Below are 13,100 nucleotides of genomic sequence, written 5' to 3' on the forward strand. Positions count from 1 at the left end.
ACGGAATAAATCTCTCCATTTCCTTAGTACTTGGACTGGGATCAATATAAATCTTTTATACTCAGAATATAAGATAGCACGCAGAATTGGTTGGGTGGGTCCATCTAGGAAGCAGCTTAAAGGGGATTGTATTGTTATATCATTTAGGTCCCCGGATTTTGTTCATTTAATCCTGGAAAGGGCTGGTAACGGGCCAGTTAGATCAGATGAGCCAGCCATATTACCCCTGGGGCACTTTTACCCTCCCCTTTCTCATGCCCTATCGACCAACTCATGGCAGGTCTCTAGGGAGAAGGTGCCCACCTATGGTAGCCATAAAAGATACACCATCCCAACCAATAACCATTTTGACGTTTTCCGCATGTTGGACGACATTGATTGACAACCACATGCGATGAAGTATCATAGCTTTACTGGTGGGCAAGTAAAGCAGCTGGGAGACAGGGTGAGAACCTATAAAAATAGGCCTTATACTCCAGCAGAAGAGCAACATTTTACATTCCCTGGACAATGTAAAGTGGCTGAACCCCATGATAATGTGTCTTCTCTTGGGGCACCGACCCTTTCCCCGGGTCCCTTAACCATGCACACTACTGGGGATGAGGGTTTTCCAAATGGCTCACCACCTTGGGATCAAACACTACCATAATCCTCACCTAATTCACGGCCTAAAGCAGGCCATATGGGAAGTAATGTTGCCGGAAATTCGCCTGATTTGGGGGTAGCTAGCTCCTCCACTGATAATATAAACTCCGGGTGTAGCCTTGTATCTTGGAATATAGCTGGTCTACTCTCCAAGATTAGCAATCCCCTATGGTGTGAATTTGTACTAAAACAGTCAATTATCTGTTTACAAGAAACATGGTTGAAGGATCCCATTAATTTGAATGGTTATAGAACATTTAACACCAAAGCGATAGGGGGCTCTCATGGTAGAGCCAAAGGTGGGCTTTGTATATATGTAACTAATAAGCTACATTTTGTTAAAACCTTGTCTCAGCTTGTGTCCCCCTATTATCAACTTTTAACCCTGCACTCAACTGCCTCTAATTCAATATTATTGGTCAATTTTTATAATAATATTCCACCCGATAGTGTCCCTAAGGTGGTTAACACACTTTCTAAAGAGTTAAAAACTATGTGTAATGTAAAGGGCTCTGGAAATATGCCTATTGTATGTGGGGACTTTAATTGTGCCTTGTGTTCCTTCGAGGATGTTAGGATATGCAGCTTTAATGAGTTAGAAGGTATACATAATACTCACTTCTGTCACCAGGGTACAGGGGAACTTTTTAACGAACTGGTGTTTAACCTAGATCTAGGCTTTGCTAATGATCTATGTATAAGACCTGTTCTAGATGTCGCAGACATTTAATGGTGGGGGCTTTTGCTCCACAATAGATTATATCCTGTTATCAAATAGCTTTGCCCCTAGATTACTCACTTTTAAAGTTGACACAATCTCACTGAGTGATCACTTTCCTCTATGTATTACGCTGACCCTCGTTGAGAGCGGTCAGGGGAGAAATAAACAGGTGGCATATGAGGCTCTGGCAAACTTAAAACTTGCCAAAGTCAATAGTTATGCACTCCGTTGGAATATGATGGATTCTGAGGTAGTAAATAAAACCATAATCACGAGGTGTAGCTCGGATATTGACGCCTGCCTGAACGAATTAGCATCCCCGGAGAGTATACTGTCCTCATTTCAAAATGTGGCAGCTATGGTTCGGGAAGTAATGTTCAAACGAGGGGGCAAAAAAATCGGCCACCCAGCAGTGGTTTGACTTAAACTGCTCTCGCGCACATTCTCACCTGAAACAGGAACTGCACAATGCTCCAAGGAACATTACCAATATTAGACAGGCCAGAAAGAACTATAGATTGGCTCTTCAAGAAAGGAAGAATGCCCTTAGAAAAGAGGCATGGGAAAAGCTGTCAGAAGCTGCACACTAAAAAGATAGCACTGCCTTTTGGAAAGTGGTTAAAACACCGTTTTTGATCTCGGCAGGGGGCCCAACGATTGAAGTAGCTATCTCTGAGAGTCAATGGATCTAACATTATTCAAAAATATACAATGGGACAAGTACTAGTAATGGCCAAAGTAGCAAAAATCCAGGACTGACTGATCAGCTATTAAACCTAGATTTTCAGAATCGATTAAGTGAGCAGGGCTCTCTCCGCAAGTGCAGACGGGTAGGCCTCTGGGCCAGATGGGATGCCCGTGGACTTGTACAAGTCCAATGTCATCCTGTGGGTACCAATAATTACACAAATAATGAATGCTAGTTGTAAGGCTGCTTTTCCATCAACTTGGGTGGAATCCACTATCGTCCCCATATTTAAAAAGGGGGACCGCCAGAACCCATCTTGCTACAGGCCCATTTCTTTATTAGACTCCATGGTCAAGGTTGTGGGACGTATTATTTTAGAACGCCTACAGCTTTGGGCTGAGGAAAATAAAATTTTATCAGATCTTCAATATGGCTTCTGAGAAGGTTTAGGGACTGTGGAGCAGAGTTTAAACCTAGCGTTTTTTATGGGAAAGTACAGTAGGGCTAAAAAGGGTAACCTGTATTTAGCCTTTGTAGATCTCTTGGCAGCTTTTGACTGCATAAGGCATTCAAAGCTCTGGGAGATCCTGTTATCTCTGGGGGCGATAGAAACATCATTCATTTTATCGGTCTCCTTTATAATGGAGCTAAATCACGTGTGCGATTTGGATTGGGAGGAGAGCGTACTGCCTCCTTCCCGATTGGAAGGGGGGTCAGGCAGGGCTGTGTCCTAGCCCCCTTCTGTTTAACTTTGATATAAATGGGCTAGGACAGGCCCTTCTTAAAGATGTCGATGACTTCCCGCAAATAGGTAATCGCCCCATTCCAGCATTGTTATACGCGGATGATGCCGTGATTATGTCTCGTACCCAGATCTGCCTGCAAAAGACCCTAAATAATTTCTATAACTTTATGAAGGATTTGGATCTTAGAATCAATATTTCAAAAACCTTCATAATGAGATGTGGTCATGGGATTCAAAGGTGTAGGGATATTTTTGTGGAGGGAAATTGGATCTTTGCCACTAAGAGCTTTTCTTATTTAGGCATCTTATTTAACCATAATGATACCTGGGCCCAGGCAGTTGCAGCTAAAAAGCTGGCACTAATTAGAACTATGTCTGCATTAGCCAGCTTTGCAAAAAAACTGGGACGTAAACCACCACTATGAACTTTTAAAAATATATAAAGCAAAATGCGTACAACTGTTACTTATGGGGCAGGGATTTGGGGTTTTGTGAACACTAATTCAATTCAATTCGTTGAAAATAATTCGTTAAAATACGTTTTATCAGTCTCTTCTAGTACCTCCACTTATGTTTCTCATGCTGAACTGGGTCTCTCACACATATCCAACCTCATCAAAGTAGAGCCTATCCTCCTGTGGCACAGGATTTGGTCACGTGATGAGACTATCCTCAATAGAGATTTACTACAGGATAGTCTTAAAATTGGATGGCGCACAAAGGATACCTTGGGTTAAGTTTATTCAAGTTTTTACAAAAGATATGGGCAAACCGGAATACTTCACCAATCCCAGCACTATCACGTTGGTTCCCAGGAAAAACCTTAGAAAAGAGGCCCTCTTATACCTTGAGTCCCAAAAACTATCAAGGGAAATAGTTAAGCCCAGCATGATGCAGCACCAGATGGTTCTTACAACTTTTAGCTTGCAGCCATATTTAGTCTTTGTACCGAGTATTTATGATAGGTTTTTATTAATAAGATTCAGACTGGGGACAATACATAGGCTTGTCTCTTTTCCTACCTTGAATGATTGGGCAAGTGAGTTACAACCCTGTCCATGTGACAACTCGTCACCCCAATCATCTATATACATTGTTTTATTTTGTAAATTATATCTGAAGGCAAGAAAGGGCTGGATCTTACCGATTTTACAGAAATGGGGGCTGAGACAATGTCGTCCTGCTTTTATGAAGCTCCAGCTTCTGGACAATGAACATGTCGCTTGGAGGCTATCCATGTTTTTTAGAATAATCCTCAATCAGAGAAAGAGTATTGTTATTTAGAATTATGATGATCGCTTTTTTCACATGAACTATTAACTAATTTTTATTAATTTCTTTTAAGAATGTGAGATGTATTTTAAATTGCTTAATTTGTGTCTTTTATTTGTGCTTTTTATGATTGCTGTTCCACAATCGAAATAAAGCTTTGTTCTGATTCTGATTCTGACTAGACCACTACAAATTCCTTGACTGTTTTGTAGAGCACCTTAGCGTGGTTAGCCGCAGTGTCGATGCGGGCGGTGATGGCTGCTGTCTGGGCTTCCTTGAGGTGCAGGCGATAGTTGCCGAGGGCTGTTTTGTGAGCAGCTCTGTCTGCGGGGTTCTTTGTGATGCGCCATTGTTTCTTCAGTTGGTAGCAGTTGCGCTTGGTGGACCTGAGCTCTGGAGTGTAGGAGCTGGCTTTTTTGAGGTTTTGTTGGCTTTAGTAGGTTTCAGTGGGGCGAGGCTGTCGGCGCAGTTGGTGATCAAGGTGGAGAAGTTCTGGGCGGCCTGGTCGAGGTATGCGGAGGCTTCGGGCTTGGTTGTGCTGAGGGCCAGAGTCCACTGAGTTTTGGTACCCTTGCTCCAGCTACGGTGGGAGGAGGTGTGATGCTTAGTGATAGTGTGCTGGGCGTCTGAGATGGTGAAGTGTATGATGGTGTGGTCCATCCAAGTGAGTTCTGTAGTACGGCTAAATTTAAATTTGTTGCTGGAGGTGAAAATGGGGTCAAGTGTGTGTCAGGCCTTGCGCATGGATCAGTGACCACTTGAGTAAGGCCAAAGTTGTTCAGGTTCTCCACGAGGGCGACCGAGGTGGCTTTGTTGGGGTAGTCGCTGTGGAACCTGACACGCCAAGTAGGAAATAGTGTTGGAAGTCGATGGCTAGGGGGGCCATGCGTCACAGAAGAGTAGCATACTGTTCAAATATGCTCAAAATAAATTTAAATTAAAAAAATTCTAACAAAGATGTGCTTCTTTGTTTAGGTGTCCCAACATTACAGTCACTATATTGTTTGTTTAGCCCAACTAGACCCTTCTCAGCCTTTTTAGTGTGGTCCCGAAGCTCTGGCTGGGCATGTCACAGTCTACTTTTTACATACCCCTCCTTTGTACTTTGAACAGTTTGGCATCACTCACCTCATCGTCGTCATCCAGGCGCACTCGCTTTAAGGCCACTATCTCGTGTGTTTCCCGGTTCTTCGCCTTAAATACGGTCCCGTAGGTACCTGGAATATAAAAGGGTAATTTTGACAGTTCTCTACAAATATAGACCCCTGAAGATATATCAGAGGGACGGAGAGAAAAACATAAAGTAAAGTGAGTGAGTAAAAGTGTGTCTGAACGCATGTAAAAGCGGCATTGAGGGGGATTTGTGGCTCTGAGAGAAACTTAGGTACTTCGACCTGAGCAAGTCCATTTTAATGTGGTCTTTAACAGTGGCAAAGAGAAGATTGCTTGCAGGTTGCCAGGGAACATGTTCCTACAGTAGGACTCAAGAGAGTGAGGCATCGAACTCTTTATGTGGAGCATGACGTTTTATTTTGTTACACAAGCTGCTGTTGGCATGGTGGACCCCACGCCCACCCCCTCCTCCTGGAAAGCAGGCATGAAAGCGAGAACTAAATAATGGTGGATTGGTGCACCCACAAAGAAAGTCAGCAAATTTTCAAATATGTTGTTAAAGAAAAAAAACAATTTTTTTATTTAATTCCAGTTTTAAAATATATATGGTCCAGCAACCAAAGTGTTTCGTTCAGTAGAAATTGAACTTCATCAGTTCAATTGTTACTCCTTAAGCTGGTATTAATAATGCATATTAGACCATATGTGGCTTTCCATTCTTCAATTATTTGCCAAGTCGTGCAGGCTCCATAAAATCCAATAAATAGAAGGGAGTACTGGTATTCCCCAAACAATACTCAGATCCGTATCGTGACGCAAATAATTGAAGGATGTAAAACCACATATGGTCTAATATACATTACTAATGCCAATTTAAGGAGTAGCAATTATTACAGAACAAGATTAATAAAGCCCTGGTGAAGTTTAATGTATACTGAATGAAACGCGTTGGCTGTACGTTTTTGGTTGCTGGACCATATATATTTTAAAAGTGCAATTAAAAAAAGAGATTTTTTTTTCTAACAACATATTTGAGAGATTCGCTGACTGTCTTTGTGGGAGCACCAGTCCACCTTTATTTGGAACTTTACTCTGCTCTGAAGTGATATCACACAACGGCTGATATTGGAGTTGAAGTGCACCAAATTACTACCATCTGGAACGGAGTGTTAGGTGCGATATAGAGGTCCGCCGTTGGTGTGTTTAATCAATTTCTATGAAAGCGAGAACTACATGGGGCTGCACCCCATAAAGTGTTTAGCCCCTACCACACCCACCCTGGGGCTGGCACCCTGACCCCCGGAATCTTGCACCTGCTCTTACTTAAGCATCCCTACGGTTTTCACTCCCTATGTAGAGGCAGTTATTAACGCGTTAAGCACAACCTCAGCTGACTGCACCCGGTATTTCAGTTGCCTTCAGAGATAAATGTGTTATTTTATTACCTTATTATTTGTTTTGAATACCACTGCTTAGACAAAAGTTACCCCACTGAATGTGACCACCCTTGCACTGTTGGATGAACGAATATTGCTCAGGTTGGCGGGGGAAATGCCATTCACCTCTTAAGTCTGTAACCTCTGGAGCATCTGAATGATGGCTGTAGGAGTGAGGGTTGTGTTATTACTAACATGCTTATTGATGTTCTCTTGGAAAAAACATAGAAATTAAAGTTTAAAAAAATATCAAGCCTAATGTTAGTAATGCATACTGGAGCATATTCGGCAAGAGGTTATCATAGTCAATTTGGTTCATAGAGAGTGCATTTTAGGGTCTTGGGTGTTTGGAGAGGGAACAAGGGGAGAACCTATATATACTCGAAATCTTGTATCTGGCTGCTGAGGCTTAAATTGCGCTTAAGGTTGTTAGGCGCAGCCTGGACGTAAATGTCACGGGGGGCGGGGGGGTGTCAGGTGAGAAGAGAACTGAAGAGATAGCGGCTTGATGTACTGATCAGGGGCGGGGGAGAGTACTTCGATTTTGCGAAATTAAGCAAAAGGGAACTTAAAAGTATTTCAGTGAATGGAAGATGTAAGAGACTGCACGAAAAGAGAGAAAAGAAAGAGAAACATCCACATAGAGAAAACAGATTATGTAGGAGGTAGAATACAGCGAAAATTAGAAGAACTATAATATTAACAGACTACAGCGAGAATGAGAACAGGAATATCAACAGACAGAACGGCTGGCACCCGCGTGAGGTGTACTAAGTAAGGAGTACCATGTATATGAACAGGTTTAACGCCCAACTCCCCCAAGATATCACCATGAATGCTCTTTCTCCCAGGATACTTTATTGTTACACCTTAGAAGACAAATATTAATTCAACTACCCAATCGCAACATATTGCACCACCCCACGTAGGCAATGTGTTCTCACCCTCCCCGATTTTCTCCAGCTTCTCATATTTCTGCATCTCTGCTGTTCCAGTCAGGTGTTTCTCAGTGCGCATGCGCCACTTTCACATACCTACTCCTGTGGCCGGCTCTTGGTGATGACGCCATTCGGGCGCGTCAGACCATAGAGTATTGTGGGCTAGGCTAGACGGACGGAAATAGCTTCATTTCAAGCCAGAGGAGAACACTGAATTGGATTACGGGGAGTGTTTATTGACGTAAACGCGGGGCGGCATGCTGGCCATTCATTGAGATCGGAGTAGGGAAAGTTGCTGTGCCAAAAGAAGACACCCATGTCAAGGGTTGAAGGAGTTGATACATTTGGCAAATGAACGGAACAGATTTCCCTGGTGTGTAGTGACTGGAAGGCAAACTGCAGGGAGTTAGACTCGGTTGTACTTAGACTGATGGGATAAAGCTAGTTGACCATGAGACGTCTCGGGTTTTATATTTTTACGCAATGGGAGTTTGAGACATCGCGACAATTGAAAGAGAACGAACGCATGGTGTCTGTGGTTGGCTTCTCAGCAAGGACACAGTAATTGCAGTTTTGAAACCTTAGAAGAATAGGTGAGCAGGAAGTGGATGCACCGGGAAGTCTGTGTGGTATTGTGACTGTAATAATTACCTTATTTTAACCTTGTTATAGGGGTGTTGCAGCGTGGAACCCTGGGTAACGGGGAAAGGACAAGACTCCTACCAATATTCTCCCTTTGTCACAGACCAGACATTACACTAACACGTACAGTCAATGGTGGGACCCATAACACCAACATTCACACATTTCTTCACACTGGTCTGCACTTACAGGAGAGATGAGCGGTTCAAGCGCTGACATGAAAGGAATACCTTATAACATATAGGAAGAAAAGTTATATTACATATCTATACATTAATATCCTTACACCTACAGATCTCAATCCTAAACATCAAGGCACTCCTCCCACGTGATCAATGGATCATTTAGTTGGATTGGTTGATGGTGATTTAGAACCAGCTAAAACACATTTTAAGATTTTGATCTTCCCTCCCTCAATAAATCAAATGCATTTGCTTGTTAATCAATATTTGTTTATCGCAAAAAGTTAAGTTTACATCTAGAAAATTTTATTAATTTTTATGTAAATCGCAGAACACCATATTGATCTAATCTGGCTATCGGGCGTCCTCTAAGTCATCAAATTAGCTGTCAATCGGTCGGAATTCAAATGTTCTTCATGCAGCACGCTACAGTGCCATAGAATGGGCAAAGACCAGAGACGTGCGAGCATCTATCAGTGCCCATAGATTTTATAAAGTTCGCAGTTCATCAGGAAAATGGGCAGCATTCGGACTGTCAAAGATTCAGGAATGCAGCGGTCACCCTAGATAGCGTCGCATAGCGTCACCGTCGTCTTCGTCAGGAAAAGGGAAAGTATGCGCAATTCTCTCTATTCTACCACCATTTTTATAATAAAAGTACGGTTAAGATGCAACAATTTACAAAATTTGGACATTTCTGATTGGTCGGTTGAGATCGTCCGGTGAGGTTTAGCACAGTTTGAGGGGTTCTGTCATAGTTCAGTTTATTCCGGTTTCTTTGTAAACGTCCTGTTAGAATCCAGATTCTCTGGTTGGCACAGGTAGGTACTTGTGCCAAGCAGGGGACCTTTCCTCCACTCAGGGTAAGGGGTTACACTCTAACAATAACCCCTGCTCACTCTCTAGGTAGCTTGGCGCGAGCAGACAAGGCGTTATCTTAGGCATAATGGTTAAGCATTTGGGACCACATACAACAATTCAATGATACCCCCACAAATGGACTCCACACTGGGTTTATCAATAATAAATATTTTATGTATAAGCAGATTTAGCACAAGACCCAATAACGTTAAAACGGGCCCACAATACTTTGCAATAAGTAGTTCTTGAGTTAAAGCGTATTTCAGGAGTTCTGTGCGCGTCGTGCGGTTTGTATGAGTTCGTCACGGACGCTGCGGTGAATCCCAGCGCGCTTGTACGGCGCAATGTCCTTTCAATTGCGGTGCGAGCTACGGCTCAAAGGGGGCCTCAGTCGCGATGCTCAGGGGGACAATGCGGGTGTACGGTGCGCTGGCTCTTCGTTGCGGCGTTCGAGCCGTACCTTGAGAGCGGCGCCTTTGTTCTCAGCGCGATGCGAAGCAGGCAGTACGCTCCGGGGGGAGCTGCGTACCAACCACTCTACGCTCCACAGCCTGCCCTCAGCAAGGGTAGGGGGGCACGCACAAGGGGTACGATGCAGAGAGGGGCAAATAGCAAGTGTCACAAAGTCCTTCCTTTACGTTGCGAGATACGGCTCGAGGGGCCTTAGTCGCAGTGCTCGGGCCGGGCAGGGGGGCACAGGCTTGCCAAAGTACGCGCCGAGTTGAGAGGCGCACACTTTTCTCGGCGTCAGCTTCACGGGGAGAACGGCGGTTCTCAAGGGGGGTGAAGTCCACTGGTCCTGGGACTTTCTTTCAGGGGGCAAGCTCAGCGCAAGCCCCTGGAGACCTTAAACAGCATAAGTTGAAGTAAAGTTTATCAGCAATCTTTCTCCTCTACTTCAGCAGCAAGGCAACTACTGCAGGCCAATCCCCCAGGTCAGGGACAGTTCTCCTCCTACAGTTTCCCGGTTCCTTCCCCTCAGGCAGAGGTTCGTCTTGTAGCAGGATCTAATTTCTTAGGAGCAGGGCTCCTACATTTATACAACATTTCTTTTGTTCTCCCAGGCTAGGGGGGCCCTTGCCTAGTTCAGTCCAGTTCTGGAGCACTTTGTTGACGCGATGCAGGCTCTTCATTCAGGGTGCAGGGCAGAGTCATCAGACGGTCCACAGGGGGCGGAGCCGGCATTGTGGTGGCAGAGCACAGTCCCATTCAGAGTCCAGGTGTACTCCTTCCACCCATCTACCTGTCAATCGTCCTATTCACCACCAGGTTACCTAGCCCTGCCCATCTGGGTTTCCCCAGCCCTGTCACTCACGCAAGCCAGACAGCAGATACACATCACGCAGAGGCGGGCTGAAATGGTTAGTGTGAGAAGTTGGCCTGGCATATGCTGTTCCTAGTTATAGGGACACCTTGCACCAGTCCAATTCGACTCCTATTGATGATAGGTTTAAGACAACCTTTAAAGAAAGCTATCCTAGTGGTAGCTGTGGAGAGCAGCCTTCAGGCTAAGTCTTGAAGGAGTGTTAAGCTTATTGTTTTACCATAATAACCTCTTGAATAACCAAATGAAAGAGTAGCCCACACAGGTATATATATAAAATATATGTATTTATTCTAGACAGAATCCCACAGTCACTTTATGTGGCTAGTGGCAAAGTTACACTTCAAACAAGCATTTATAAACACAATAAATAGCACAGAAATCAATGGGCCCCAGGGGGGGACCAAACCATATACTAAAATAGTGGTATAAGAACCACGACAATTCTACAGGCAATGCCTAGGGCATTCAGGATCGCTGGCCCCTTAAGAATCCACCCACAGTTAAGAGGAAGGGGACCCACGGGAGGCGTGTGCAGTGCCAGAAGCTGCTGTCGGGATCGCAATGTTAGCCTATGGAGAATGTCGCGGTTGAATAATTAAGGTTTAAGGACACTTCTAACAACAGTACAAAGTTAAGGCTTGAGACTTAAGGCTTTGGAGAGCCCACCACCACGGAAGTACCGAAGTACCACTGTTACCTGCCCCAGGGAAGCCGGGTGCATAGGTCGATTCTGGTGTCGGGTCGCGGGCTGATTTTCTATGGAAAAGGAGTCCAAACTGCTGCTAGCTGGAAGTGTCGTTGAAGTCGTGAAGATTAGAGTTGAAGAAAAGACAAAGATGAACCTGAAAGCAGAGGGGACAGAGTCTGGGTCACAGCATAGTGACCAGGGAGCTCACAAGAAGGAGCTCGTGGATGTCGGGTGCTTCAGGTGTGGAAGGTACAGCTGGGCTCTGCAGTCACGGGCTCCGGGAGGCTTCAAGGAAGGCCAGCTTCTGGAGGGCGACTGTCCCACGTTGGCTGAGGGTCGCTGCGGTGTTAGTGTCCCGATTGGATCCACTAAGCATTGGCAACCGCAACCCACGCAAGATGAACAAAGCAGCTGCTGGTGCAGACCCACGTGGTCTGAGGGTGCTCTCCTTTGCAGGGAGCGTAGAGCAGGCCTGGAGCAACCAGGGGAACTCTTAGAAAAGAAGATTGTCCTCCGTCAGGGCCCACAAGTCGAGGGACAAGGGACCGCGGAAGGCAGCAAAATGGAGTGCGTAAAAGGGCTCCCACGGGCCACCGGAGCGGGCCAGGGAGCTGAGGGTCGGCACAAATGCTGCTTGAAGGTTGGCTCAAGAATGGGCCAAAGCACAACTTCCCCACTGGTCGGGGTCGTGTGCTGGACAAGAGGTGGCCGGTGTCTCGGGGTATGCGGGGATCTCGACACCCACGTGGTCCAGGGTGCTCAGACTTGCTGGGCACACTCACAGGACGCTGGGATGCACTGGAGACCCACCTCGAGGTTGCTGGAAGGCGTCGAAGGTCGTGAGAGCAACGAAGTTCCAACCGGGTATCTTGTAGTCTTTTAGGTGCCTGCCAAGCAGGGGGATAACTCCTTTATCCCAAGGGAGATTTCTTCAGTCAGCTGGGCAGCAGCTCGTCGAAGGTCAGTTCTGTGAAGTCCTGTACGAATCTAAGGCTCTAGGGCAAAGTTATTCCCATATATCCCCAAGATTAGGGGATGGTCCAAAATAGAGCCTACCAATCAGAGTAGAGGCGGGAAAGGGTGGCTACACCCACTCCCCTTTGTGTGTTTCCCGCCTGGGCGAGGGGCAGGATGCCCCTGAACCGGTTCCAGGCGGTGTATGCAGAATTGGGGCTCTGCAGCTGCCTACGTGCAACTCTGAAAGGACATTTGGTGCACCCACCCTGTTCCAATCCACATATCCTGTCTGGGGAGGTGCTGGCACCTCCCTGCCACAGGAGCCCTATTGTCCAGATGGCGAGGCTGGGGTTTTCCCCAGCAACAGCCAGCCAGAGTCGTGTAGGTGGCGAACAGTAGCCATTTTGTGGTACATGTGCACTTTTAAATTGGTTTCCAAATTCTACCGCTTTTCCCATATCACCCTCCTAGCAAGGGGGAATCGTGCCCCCATGCCCATGGCTGGACTGGGGGTATGATTCCTTCATGTTTGACACCAAACACGATATGGTTCTGTGTAGCCATTCCTAAGTTACAGCGATGACGCAATAACTTATAATGCGGTTAAGAGTATATGGTATGGCTACACTACAAACAACCCAGTAACGATTTTACGAGGGTTGCAGAGAGGTCCTACTCACGTAGGGGTCCCCCCTCACACATACCTCAGCACCCAGCCCTGTAGGATTACCAGGGCCTGCCATAGGGGTGACCTATGAGAGTATATGTGTTGTATGGTATGGGACATAGGGTACCTACATCCCTGTAAGGGGTGCTAGCACCACCTTACCCAGGCTACAGTAGTGGCCTGGTGGTGTCAGTTTGGGTGGCTGTCCCAGGGTGGCA

General features: G+C 45.7%; 1 protein-coding gene and 1 long non-coding RNA gene across 4 annotated transcripts in view; one reads left to right on the forward strand and one right to left on the reverse strand.

The window, feature by feature from the left end:
- The window catches only part of CDK5 (cyclin dependent kinase 5), a 402,067-nt gene extending 394,386 nt beyond the window's left edge, over positions 1-7,681 (reverse strand). For 2 of the 3 annotated variants that reach the window (XR_014969497.1, XM_085628235.1), the window contains exons 1-2: positions 7,565-7,679; positions 5,200-5,288 (exon numbers count right to left, since the gene is read on the reverse strand). Coding sequence is in view for 2 of the 3 variants with exons in the window: in XM_085628235.1 (XP_085484361.1) it covers positions 5,200-5,288; positions 7,565-7,637 (162 nt within the window). In the remaining variant the exon portion in view is untranslated. Of the gene's footprint in view, positions 1-5,199; positions 5,289-7,564 lie in introns of all 3 variants that reach the window. The other variant, XM_085628234.1, reaches the window with a different exon arrangement.
- Positions 7,682-7,766: 85 nt separating this feature from the next.
- LOC146789931 (uncharacterized) overlaps positions 7,767-13,100 on the forward strand; it is a 43,032-nt gene continuing 37,698 nt past the window's right edge. Inside the window, exon 1 of the long non-coding RNA XR_014969880.1 lies at positions 7,767-8,151. This is a non-coding gene — a long non-coding RNA (uncharacterized LOC146789931). The remainder of the gene's footprint in view (positions 8,152-13,100) is intronic.

This window comes from Triturus cristatus, chromosome 10 (genome assembly GCF_964204655.1).
Source record: "Triturus cristatus chromosome 10, aTriCri1.1, whole genome shotgun sequence".
Classification (NCBI taxonomy): domain Eukaryota; kingdom Metazoa; phylum Chordata; class Amphibia; order Caudata; family Salamandridae; genus Triturus; species Triturus cristatus.